The sequence below is a fragment of the Lepidochelys olivacea genome, assembly GCF_965140295.1.
Source record: "Lepidochelys olivacea isolate rLepOli2 genome assembly, chromosome: 13".
In the NCBI taxonomy this organism is placed as follows: Eukaryota; Metazoa; Chordata; order Testudines; family Cheloniidae; genus Lepidochelys; species Lepidochelys olivacea.
Genome location: NC_140423.1, coordinates 19,752,492 through 19,764,396, shown reverse-complemented (window position 1 = coordinate 19,764,396; position 11,905 = coordinate 19,752,492). Strand labels below are relative to the sequence as shown.

The window sequence follows — 11,905 nt, the reverse complement described above, 5'->3', positions numbered from 1 at the left end:
TGGCTCAGCCCCTCTGATGTTGCGACTTGGGGCATGCGGTTGCAGTGTCACTCACTCAAATTTGGCCCAGTCACACCCCATCAGAGGGGCCAGGCCAACCTGAGCATTGCTGCAACCCCATGAGTCTGGGCCCAAGTCACAATGCTCGAACCAGGGAGCTGAGCCCAGCCTGCTCCATGGGACTGGAGCTGCAGGAGCTGCTGTTGCAGGGTGAGTGCAGAGGGGGCTCACTCTACAACTTCCCCCACCTCCAAAGGGCAGCATCTGATCCCCCCAACCCCACGAACTGGGAGCAGGACTCATCCTACTTTCGCCATCGGAAATGTTGGGATGTATGTCTTACGGTGCACACTATAGCTTAGATTAAACTCATCTGATCAGAAGGGCAGGTCATTAACTGCCTTCCCTAATTGTCAGTGTATTTCTTCACCTTCACAACCATAGAATCATAGAATCGTAGGATTGGAAGGGACCTCGAGAGGTCATCTAGTCCAGTCCCCTGCATGAATGACAGGACTAAGTATTATCTAGACCATCCCTGACAGGTGTTTGTCCAACCTCCAATGGTGGAGATTCCACAACCTCCCTAGGCAGTTTATTGCAGTGCTCAACCACCCTGACAGTTAGGAAGTTTTTCCTTATGTCCAGCCTAAACCTCCCTTGCTGCAATTTAAGTCCATTGCTTCTTGTCCTATCCTCAGTGGTTAAGAAGAACAGTTTTTCTCCCCCATCCTTGTAACAGCCTTTTATGTACTTGAAAACTGTGATCATGTCCCCTCTCAGTCTTCTCTTCTCCAGACTAAACAAATCCAATTTTTTCAATCTTCCTTCATAGGTCATGTTTTCTAAACATGTGGCAGATTAATTCACTTTGTCGTCCTTTTGGGCATTGTAGGCCCAATTCTGCCTTCATTTACACCCCCCTGGAACTAGTGGGCGTGGGGTGTAGAACTAAAGCAGCATTGCCTCCTCAAAACAGTCAAAAATCATGAGTCAACCCCCCCAAGAATCATGTGATTTCCTTTAAAAAATCCTGGGATTTAAGAGAAATAAATTTAGGCTTCTTTTCCTGTACTCTCTGGTTTCTGAGCCTTCACTGCGTAATTTTTAACTTACATGTGTTCAAGCTTTTCTCTACAACCACGATGTCTAGAAAGTTACTTTTTCAAATGAAATTCTCATGCAATCGTATGCTTCCAGCACCTGGGGCTTTAAGAAAAATACCAAATATTGAGAGACTTGTGATAAAATGAGAGTTGGCAACATTGTTGAAGACCCATTTGGTTTATGGGTCAAATTCAGCCCTGGTGTAATTGGGAAAACAAAGGTATGCACGCTCCCTTTTGCCAGAGTTAACTAGGGCCTGGGGGTTTAGAACTATGCTCCCAGAAGAAGAAAAAAATCCATCTGTCCAGGAAAAGTTAGAAAATATTTTTGCATTTATTTCTTTTCTTATTAATACAAACTCTAGTGAAGAAATATTCCTCTATTTCCATTGGAAGGCAGTAACCAGCAAAAAATTAGTGTACTGTACTGGGGATGTCTGATGCGAATGAAATGTGCACTGAGACATATTCCCCACACACTATCTCTACATACAGTTGGAAAAAGATGGTCTTGTTATTAAGTTGTTTGCATTTAATTTCCTGATCATAAATAATCAATGTGATTTACAAAATAATGTATAGAAAATGATTAGATTCATCATTGCAATAAATTACTCAGCAAAATGCTATTGGGTCTGACAGACAATACAATACTTTGATACCCGCAAACAGGGGCGGGGTGTTGGTTTTTGCATTTGAAATCCAGGGGCCATATCCGCAGCAGGCGTAAATCAGAGGAGCTTTCATTTACACTAGCTGGGGATTTGTCCCAAGAGCTTCTGGCAGTTGTGACTCTACCACTTCTTGATGTTCCCACAAGGCCAAGACCTCGCAGAAATACAGTGTGTGATAAGGAAAAGCTAGTATTTCCCCAGGAGGTGATTTCAGTTCTTAGGGAGAGAAAAATCGCTAGCTTCATGGCCTTCTTTCCCTGTGGTGGGGGGAGCTGCAGGGAATAGCACCAATAGGCTTCAGTGAGCAAAAAAAAAAAACACAAGCAAAGTAAAACCCAGGAGCTTCTATGGCGAGGGTACAGGCCATGGGCTAGATAGGACATAATAAAACGTCTCTCCCTGACCCCTTGAGAACTTCACAGCAGAGTTTGAGGTTCCCTGGTTTTCTAATCGTCTTCATGCTTTGACAGTCTGTATCTTTTGGACTGTCACGACTAATCTCTGTCATGATATAAAACCCTATAAATCTGTGATCAACCAGTTGTACTGTTCTGTAGGAGAAGTCCACATGGCACCAGCCATGGCTCTAATTCATCATTTGGGATTAAAGATGGGCCTGGACCAAGCCGCTGGGTCCAGCTACTCCTAAGCCTTGAGGAACATGAGGTTCTGGTCTAACCTTTGTGTCTTGGGTCCATCTCTCATCTGTCTACCTCTGAATCCTCCCCACTCCCCTTCATGCCTCCTCCCACAATAATCTCCCATGAACAGGATGCAGATAAGCTTTTGCTTATAGTTAACCTGTGTGAGTACCACTAGGAGGCACAGACATGCACAGGATCCCAGCAATCATCCTAGTGAGATCTGTGCAGTATTTCAGGGTGCTGAGCAAATATCGTCCCGCCCCTCCCTCCATCTCTGTACTTCCCAAGCCCATTAGCTGAATCCCACAACTCCACCATCATTCCATTGCAATTAGCAAAGATGCCGTGGTAGCGTAGTAGAAGAATTTGCTGTCTTTGCCTCCTTCAGTTTCTGCCATGGGGAGGGAATAATGGTGCTGGGATAAGGAACCCCAGCAGCACCCCAACATACGGAAAGTCTGAAATGGCAGGGAATCCAGAAGCACCAGTGATTTCCCAGCCCAACTCACTCACCATGTGGACCAGACTTTGGCTAAATATTATCACAAGGGGTTATGATACCCCCACCCCCGGAATGATGCTTTCCAGAGAATTTAACATCGGTTGAAACTTGGGACTATTCTGAGAAGCGTTAAAGACAGCAGCAGACATCTCCGCCCTTCCTTCAAATGCAACGTCTGTATTGGACAAGTCCTTTCTTTTTAGTAGTGTCTGGTTTGCTTTGAACCCACTCCGAGGCAGTAAAGAAATGGCCAGGCGCAACCTCACAGCCAGTCAATGCAAATCTCAAAAGAGTCACCAGCCGGCATGAGTTTCGGTTCTGGCCCTTCATATTAGGACTAATGATTTCACTATGTTTAACTCCCAGATATGTAACTCTCAGCTGGACCATGGCATGTGCTCTCCCTAGCTGCACAAAGACAGCCTTTGGTTTTATTCCAATAAACAAGCCGATGCGTTTGTGCCTGTGAATCCACCGATAGCGTCCGTCTTCACTGGGACAGTCAGTCTGTTTTCCTCTATACAGTCTTTCTAAAACAGGCTGGTTTCCTTCTGGGAGATGCTAGATGACTTCTTGTTTTGTGATGGTGGGTTGTGGGATTGAGGCTGGCTGTTTTGCTACAGTAGCGATGGCCCCAGGGAGTAGTTTGTATTGCTCAGATCCTGAGCCTGCAGGGGGGGAAGGCTGAGGTGTTTCCGGAGTGGCTGCAGAAAGAAACACTATGTTACAAAGGCAGAAGGAGCAGATGCTACCGTGCTATGAGGATTCAAGATGCAACATTCAGATCTGGATCCCAATTCCATATACCCCAGAGTTTGGGGGAGGGCTAAGGATCTGGGTATGGTTGGATCCTTCTAGTCCTGGCACAAGGGTTACAGATGCAAAAGAGAGGCCAACTGCTCTTAAATGAAAACATGGTTTCCAGTGGGCTATACACATGCTGCTGTTTAGGCTGCACCACAGTCTCCAGTGCAGACAGCCGCAAGAAGCACAGGATCAGGGGTTCTGTGCCTGCCTTTTATTCTGTACTGAAGATTCATCTGGTAGGTAGGGTTGCTAACCCTCCTGGTTTCACTGGGAGTCTCCCGGAATAACGCTCTATCTCCTGGAGTCTACTGCAGCCAAACCGGGAGATTTTAGCTGTTAAAGGTCCAGCGCGGCAGTGGGGCTAAGGCAGGTTCCCTGCCTACTGTGGCCCTGGCCCTGTGCCACTCCTGGAAGTGGTTGACACTGTCCCTGTGGCTCCTGGGGGAGGCAGGTGGGGCTCCGCACGCTGCCCCCGCCCTGAGCAGTGATTCCACAGCTCCCATTGGCTGGGAACTGCGGCCAATGGGAGCTGTGGGGGCGGTGCCTGTGGGCAGGGGCAGCGTGCGGGGACCCCCTGCCCACCCCCCACCTAGAAGCCGCTGTTGGAAGGATGTGCCAGTCGCTTTCGGGAGTCGCCCGAGGTAAGCGCCGAGCCCCTGACCACCTCCTGCACCCCAACCCTCTGCCCCAGCCCGCACCCAAACTGCCTCCTAGAGCCCGACCCCTCACCCTCTCCTGCACCCAAGCGCCCTCCCAGAGCCCACACCCCCTCCTGCACCCAAACTCTCTTCCAGAGCCCCTGCACCCCAACCCCCTGCCCCAGGCTCAGTCCAGAGTCCCCTCCCGCACCCAAACTCCCTCCCAGAGCCCGCACCCCCTCCTGCACCCCAACCCCCTGCCTGAGGCTCAGCCTGTAGCCACCTCCTACACTCTTAACCCCTTGGCCCCACCCTCCCAGCCCAGAGGCTGCACCCCCTCCCGCATCTCAACCCCCTGCCCCACCCCAGTGAAAGTGAGTGATGGTGAGGGAGGGATGGGGGATGGAGTGAGTGGGGGCGGGGCCTCGGAGAAGGGGCAGGGCAGGGGTGGGGCCTTGGGGAAGGGGTGGGGAATAGGGCAGGGCAAGGATGTTTGGGTTTGTGCCATTCGACAGCTGGCAACCCGACTGGTAGGTTGCGTTTGAATGTCATCTCCGAGATCTAGCTTTGTGCTGTGGCCAAGCGTGATACCCTAGTGTTCAACCCCCTCATGCTGGGTTCTTTGGACAGAAAAACAATGGGGAGGCCAAGACAGGGAAAACATTAACAGAAGTTTTACTGGTTTTCCCCCAGACATACCACGCTAGTCTTTCAGGGCCTGATCTAATCAGCACTCAGGAGTCATGCATTGGATTGGAGCATTTGTCCCCAAATTAGAGCTACTGTAAAAACTACAATCTGCTAGGGAGTGTTCAGTTGAATCAAGCATTCAATCTAATCTCCTCTAACGTCCCCGCCCCCCTGTGTGTCTTTCTGCAGAGGAGTTTCTAGCACCATAATACCCATCTTGCATCACTGTGGCTTTGCAGTATAGAATATGCTGGGGTGGCCCTTGAGGCTCAGGGATGTCACTGGAATGCCAGCCTGATTCTTACACTTCTTACTAATTTCATTTAGCTTTATTCCAAACAAACAAGGTCTGTTTTGGCAGCTGTCAGTCCTGCTAGGGATACTTACACATCTGCCCATTGTGCATCTGAGCGGGCATCGTGTTCGCTACTATGACGTTCGTCCCCAGATTCTCCTGGATCAGATGCGGGTGCAGAGGGTGGTGAGCATGAGATGTTTCACTTGACGAGCCTAGAACCATTTCAGTGTAAGTCATCATGAGCAGGACGGAAGGGGAAAGCACTCGACAGTCCAAAAGAGTATAGCCCGGGAGGGCCAAATGTTCACAGCCAGGCCAGGAGTTCCAGGTGCACTATTGTGCAAATGATCAGGACACGCTCCCTCCCTGTCTTCCACCGAGACCACACCTCTGCCACAGCAACACCGGCTGCAGTGTCACTCTCCTCTCCTCTTGGGCTTCAGGGGAAGAGCTAAGTGCAGGAGCAGCAAAGGGGCAAACTGCTGCTCCACTGCATACATCACAGGAGGTTATCTGAGCTTTCAGCAGCTAGTGGTAAAGCTGGGCCATGCTTTACCAAACCTTTCCATTGCCCTTTAGTGCACATATTGCTCCCATGACTCTCTTAGGGGGAAACAGGACATGGGTAAGTAGCTGACTCTGTCTTTTGGGAGATGCATCCTCTCAATGTGCATGGGGGTGATGTAAGGACAGAGGGGCAGCTTGTCATCCCTACAGCAGCTGCTTCTGTTGGGAAGCAGCACCTTTGCACCATGTAGCAACCTGCATGGAACCTGGGAGGAGCACAGGTTGCAGGAGGAAAGGGTTTGGAGGAGGCACAAGGAAGTCAGTCTGTGTGCTCATGGCTAGGAATACTAACCTGAAGCTCTGTAAATAGTTGCATAAACCAGAGGCGACAACTTCCTGGTTTCCCCGGGGATGCTTGATCCCTGCTCCGCCCCAGGCCCCGCCCCCACTCCACCCTTTCCCCCAAGGCTCCACCCCACCCCGCCTCTTCCCACCCTATTCTGCCCCCTCCCCTGAGCATGCCCCACCCTTGCTCTGCCTCTTCCTGCCCCCCGCTCCTCCTGCACGCCGCTAAACAGCTGATCACCGGTGGGCGGGAGGCACTGGGGCGAGGGAGAAGAGCTGGTCAGTGGGGCCGCCGGGGGGTGCTGAGCACCCACTACTTTTTTCCCGTGGATTCTCCAGCCCTGGAGTACCCACGGAATCGGCGCCTACAGCAGAAACAGCCAGTTTTGTGTAATAAGAGCACAGTGCTCTCCTGTTACTACCCAGCACATGGTACACGAAACACAATGCAAGCTGCAGGGGGAGGGAATTAATTACATCTCTCACAAGCTGCAGCTTCTGAATGAAGGTAGATGATCTCCTTGGGTTGATGTGCTCAGCTCCCTGCATCAGGAGGTCTGAGCACAGGACTGGGAATCAAGGACACTCCCCATTCTGATCCCAGCTCTTTCCCTCCCAGTGACGAGAGGGTGATGAGGTTGTGCTGAGGATTAGGGTTACAGAGGCTGAGCACAGATACTCACCCCCTAGCAGCATCTCCTGCAGCAGGTTGTCAATCTTGGCCATGCCAAAGAGTTTGACAAACTGAATCTGCTCAATCATCTGCCAGGTGATGCTCTGCAGGGTGGGCAGCAGGAGCAGTAGCTCGCCAAAGCGGCCCCGCGAGTCATACTGCCGGTCGTTGATGTAATCCTCCAGGCTGACCTGCACCTGGTACCGCATCCGCTTGATCTTGGTGGGGTCGCTCAGCCCTTTGGCATCTGAAACAAACCATGGAACAAAAAATGGAGGGCTGTTTCCCCAAGGGAGAGCCCCTCTCCAGTGCCACTAGTCGTGGGCTCAGCCTGGCCTGGGTTGTCTTTCTGGCTCCCTGCAATCTGGTTTTATAGACATTCGTGGTTCTTTTTCTAGGGCTGAGTTCTCCCCTGCATCCAAACTTGGCTTGCCACAGAGACGGGAGCCATCCATAAGCCAGTTATGCCTCCGTTGTTCTGCACCAACCTTGCCCCAGCATCCATAGGCGCTGCCTAAGGACTGTGCTAACTAACACCACCAGTGTAAGGTCCCTAATGCACGTATCACCAACAGAGGTTCAGTGTAGCACAACTCTACTCTGTCACCTCCAGGCCTGCCATGACATGTCCCCTTCCTTACCTGGCAGGCCCCTGCCATGAATGAGGAGGGGGTGAGCTGGCATAGGAGCCCCATTCTCCAGGTTTAGATGAGAAGAGAGGTCCCTTCCACAAGGGGAATTCTCTGCTGACTATTTAAGGCCTGGATCTAGTCTCTTTGTGCCACCTGAGCAGCACAAAGTGACAATACCATCCTGGAGAATCATAGAATCATAGGCCTGGAAGGAACCTCCAGAGGTCATCTAGTCCAGTCCTCTGTATTCATGGCAGGACTAAGTATTATCTAGACCAGGGGTCTCAAACACAAAGCACACGGGCTGCATAGGCGCCAACTCCGCCATCAGCCAGGAATTAGCTTCACCAGTATATGTTGCATTTTGCACCAAGAAGCCCTGTATAGTAAAAGTCTACAAATGAAGGAAGCTAGGGATGTAGTCTGGCCATTGACCCCACAGGAACACTGTGGAACCAGCACCTTCCCAGAGCTCCAAGCTCTGCTAGTAACAATCCCATTGTCTTGCCCGCCAGGGCCGCTGCCTTTTTAACTGTATTCAGGGGGTCAAATTCCTCTGTCATAATAGGCCCAGCACTATCTCACTGTATCCAAATGCCAGCACCCTGCAAGGAAACACAGGGTCCCAGAAGGGATTTGGGGATCTGTAGGGGCTCTGAAATCACTGAGGAAACCACCTTGAGAAAACCAGGTCCATCCCACCAACACTGTACCAAATTGCTGGGGCACTGGCTAATGTGAGAGCAGGGCGAAACTCTTGTGTGGTTGCTACTCTGGGTTTTGAAAGAAGAGATCTTTTCCGGTGATTAATTGTTGAAGGTTTGGGCCTACCTGGGTCAAAAAAGATGATGGCTTTCAAGCAGGCATATTCATTGCCATCAATCTGCAGCTCCTGGAATGGCAGGACCAGCTCATCGAGGATTCGGACGGCCACACGGATCACCTCCACCAGCTCAGGGCAGTCCCGGGGGATTATGTGGTCATTTCCTTTAGGAACACAATAGAACTATATCACCAGCTGCTCATGATCAAACCAGGAACAAAGAGGCACCTGAGCGCCTCAGACTTTACTACATCCACCAAGACTTACAATGCTGACCAGGGGTTCACACATTCACTCCTCACCTCACATGACCAAGACTGGAATTAAGTGTGGTATGTGGGTATGAGTGTAAGTGGAGACACATGACTCTGGCCTCCTGAATCAACAAGCACGCAGGATCGTTTGTAGACTTCAAGGACATCACAAAGCTGCTCCCCATGGGTAGGCCATGCATGGGACAGGTATCATTACTTTGGGACAGGATGCTGCAACATGCTAGTGGTTTCCTAATGAGCACAACAGGCCTGGGCTTTAGCAACTGGGCTTTTTTCTATCTCAGAACAGGAGTAAACCTACCTGGGACAAGTGAAGTTTCCTCTTCCACTCATCCCCGAGCAGCAAATGGGCCTGACTCTATATACATCCACTGCCTTCCTCTCCTGTAGCAGAAGGGATGTGCTGGCCATAAATGCTGACCTATGTTATTCAAGCAGCCTCTTCTCACTCTATTACTGGGCAAAGGAAGATCATTGCAACAAGGAAAAGCTGAATGAAGATGGAGGCTTTGCTTCTCACTTACGCTAAGGCCTCTTTTCACCTCTCTGGCAGCGTGATGGGATCTTAATGGGGGGGGGTCAATGACCTGTAGACTCCTCTACCCTGCTGGAGCACTGTAATGGAGCTTTATGGTGGAAATGTGAACCGAGCCCTTAGATCTGACACACCAACCAAACCCCAGGGCAATGCTGGGTTCCCTGGATACATGAGAATTCTGACCCAACGCGCCATTCAGCAAAAATGACACAGGACAAAACAAAATGCCCATCCCCTTCCAATCCACAAATAGGATGCTCCTGTGTGAGTGTATCTGCTTTACTAGAGGAAGCAGCAGCATCCTGGCATAGAGGAGAAGTGGTTTACCTAATAGCAAGATGTCTTTGAACACCATGGACCTCTTAGCAGCTCCCAGGAGCAGGTGTTCTCCTGCATGTGCCCTCAGCAGTGCCACCTGCAAGGACAGAGATGTATTATCCGGGTGACTGGGAAAAGGGGGGCAAGTGCTTTGATTCCACATAAGTAGAATGTAGAGGAAGTGCCCACTCCTGCATTGCGCACATCAGGACAGAGGAGTGGGGTCCTCACTCCTGTTATATGTGAGGGTTCAAACACAATGTACTCCTCCATCTCACTGCTCCTCAGGTGCAGCACCTCCAACCCCTTGGCCAGGGAGCCAACAATCTAAACCAAAAGATGCTCAAGATACTAGCCCAGCACCTGAAACACCCAATTACGAGCCACTGGGAAGAACAAATCAAAGCGAGCAGCAAGCTGGACTGGTCCAGATCCCTGCACAGAATTCTCACCCACCTCACTGTGCAGCACTAAGGCCGACTCTCACAACTGCTGATCACACACAAGAGGTGGAAATCGGGAGGCACAAAGCCCAGTCTGAGAAGCAACTGTGCACCCAGAATGGCAGCAGAGACTGAGAGAGACACACACATTTCCTGCTCCAGTGTCCCAAGTATAAGGAAGGGCAAGAAGTGATTAGGAGAAACTGTGACTGACCCTGGGAGAAAAGAGAGAGATGGCATCATCCCACAGAGCAGCCAGCCACTGGCTCAGGAACGGATAGTCGTGAAAAGCAGGGATCAAACCCCAAAGAGTCTGTGACACAGCCTGGTGGGGGGCTTCCTGCCTCTGACAGACACCTGAGATGTCTGTCTTTTTCTCACAGAACCTGTCACACCAATAATATCACATTGACTGGAAAAGAATTGGACACTCACACCAGAGAGGCAGAGTGACTCCTGCATGATACATGCCATGCCAGAGAGCTGGGGGAGCAGGGGTCACTCCTGCATAATGCATTCATGCCAGGGGAGAGGGCGGTCTCCATTTCACATTCTACATCATGACACTGAGTAGGATCATTTCCATGTCCCCCGTTTGTCCCACCACTGAGAGGGGTCACAATCTCACACGCTACATCCCACCAGCAGTGGGGTCACCATCTCATGCCTTACATCCCACCAAGAGGGCGGTCACCGTGTCACGCACTACATCCCACCAGCGGGTGGGGTCACCATGCCATGTGCTATGTCCCACCAGTGGGTGGGGTCATCTTCTGGTCATTTGCTCCCCCAGTGGCAATGGACCGTTTAGACCAATGAAGGCACAGAGATGTTTTTCTGCCCTGATGTTAATAATTGACGTTCTTCATGTTACACCCCTGAGTGGTTCCTGAGAATGTCCCGGATCTTTCGCCCCACTTCTGTTAACAATTTCAAAGCTTTGGTAGAAATAAAGGTTAACTATTGGACAATGTGGCCAAGCTGCTTCTTAATAGCCAGCCAGGGATGTTGGCCGAAGAAAACAACTATTAAACATTAATGGAGAGACTTGGAAAAGTGTGTCCTAATGAGGATGGTCCAGCCTATGTTCTATGTGTTTAACAAACAGAGGGAGAAAAGGAGAATGAAGCAACGGAGCAGGAACATATCAGTTTTCCAGGGTGTTATCTTTCAGTACCAGATGAAGCCAGGGAAAACCTCACTCTACCATAAGTGTCAAGAGAATGCAAATGGGCTAGAACAAAGCTCTGATTAGAAAAGATGCTGACACTTGAGGGGACAAAGGTATTATGCAAATAAATAGAACAGGGACTTCTTCAAAAAGGGTGAATGCTTCAAGGTGTTGTGAAATCCCCATTTGTGCAACACAATGTGAAGTGCATGTGCAGATGGCCAGATGTGTGCAGTCGCCCAGTTTGTTGTGTAACTACAGCTATCTGTGTGTACTGGAGCTGGTCAAAACTGGAACCTGTCATTCCTCAGGGAATTCTGAACTTAAAAAATAAATAGTTCTGAATCAGAACGAAAAGCTGAAGTTTCACAATTTCCTGTGAAATGAAAATGATTCACAACTATCGAAACATTTTGTTTCAATAACTTTGAATTATGTTGTTAATGTTGAAATGTTTTGTTTTGATATTGTTGATTCATTGTGACTTTATATTTGATTAAAATATTATATATAACATATACCAATGTAATATTAAGATAAATATTTTAATTGAATATAAAAGTCTAAACAAAATGAATCAAAAATGAGAAAGCTGAAATGAAGTATTTTATCTTATCAGAACAAAGTGTTTCAACATTCATTTGTTTTGACATCTTTCTGCGGCAAGTTTCACTGAAACTGACGTTTTCACAATACATTTTGTTTTCCACAAAACTGCATTTTCTGATGGAAAACTTCTCTATTGTCTCCCATGCAGCCGGCTCAGGGACTCACACACATTTTTGCTGCCATGTTTTTCTAGTTGTGGCTCCCACACTGTC

The 11,905-nt window shown here is 49.5% G+C and overlaps 1 protein-coding gene across 2 annotated transcripts in view; it reads right to left on the bottom strand.

Moving 5' to 3' along the window:
- Positions 1-1,421: 1,421 nt before the first annotated feature.
- The window catches only part of HNF4A (hepatocyte nuclear factor 4 alpha), a 66,969-nt gene continuing 56,485 nt past the window's right edge, over positions 1,422-11,905 (bottom strand). For both annotated transcript variants that reach the window (XM_084646470.1, XM_084646469.1), the window contains exons 6-10: positions 9,480-9,567; positions 8,348-8,503; positions 6,895-7,131; positions 5,449-5,571; positions 1,422-3,630 (exon numbers count right to left, since the gene is read on the bottom strand). In XM_084646470.1, the coding sequence (XP_084502596.1) occupies positions 3,488-3,630; positions 5,449-5,571; positions 6,895-7,131; positions 8,348-8,503; positions 9,480-9,567 (747 nt within the window). In that variant the 3' untranslated portion in view covers positions 1,422-3,487. The remainder of the gene's footprint in view (positions 3,631-5,448; positions 5,572-6,894; positions 7,132-8,347; positions 8,504-9,479; positions 9,568-11,905) is intronic.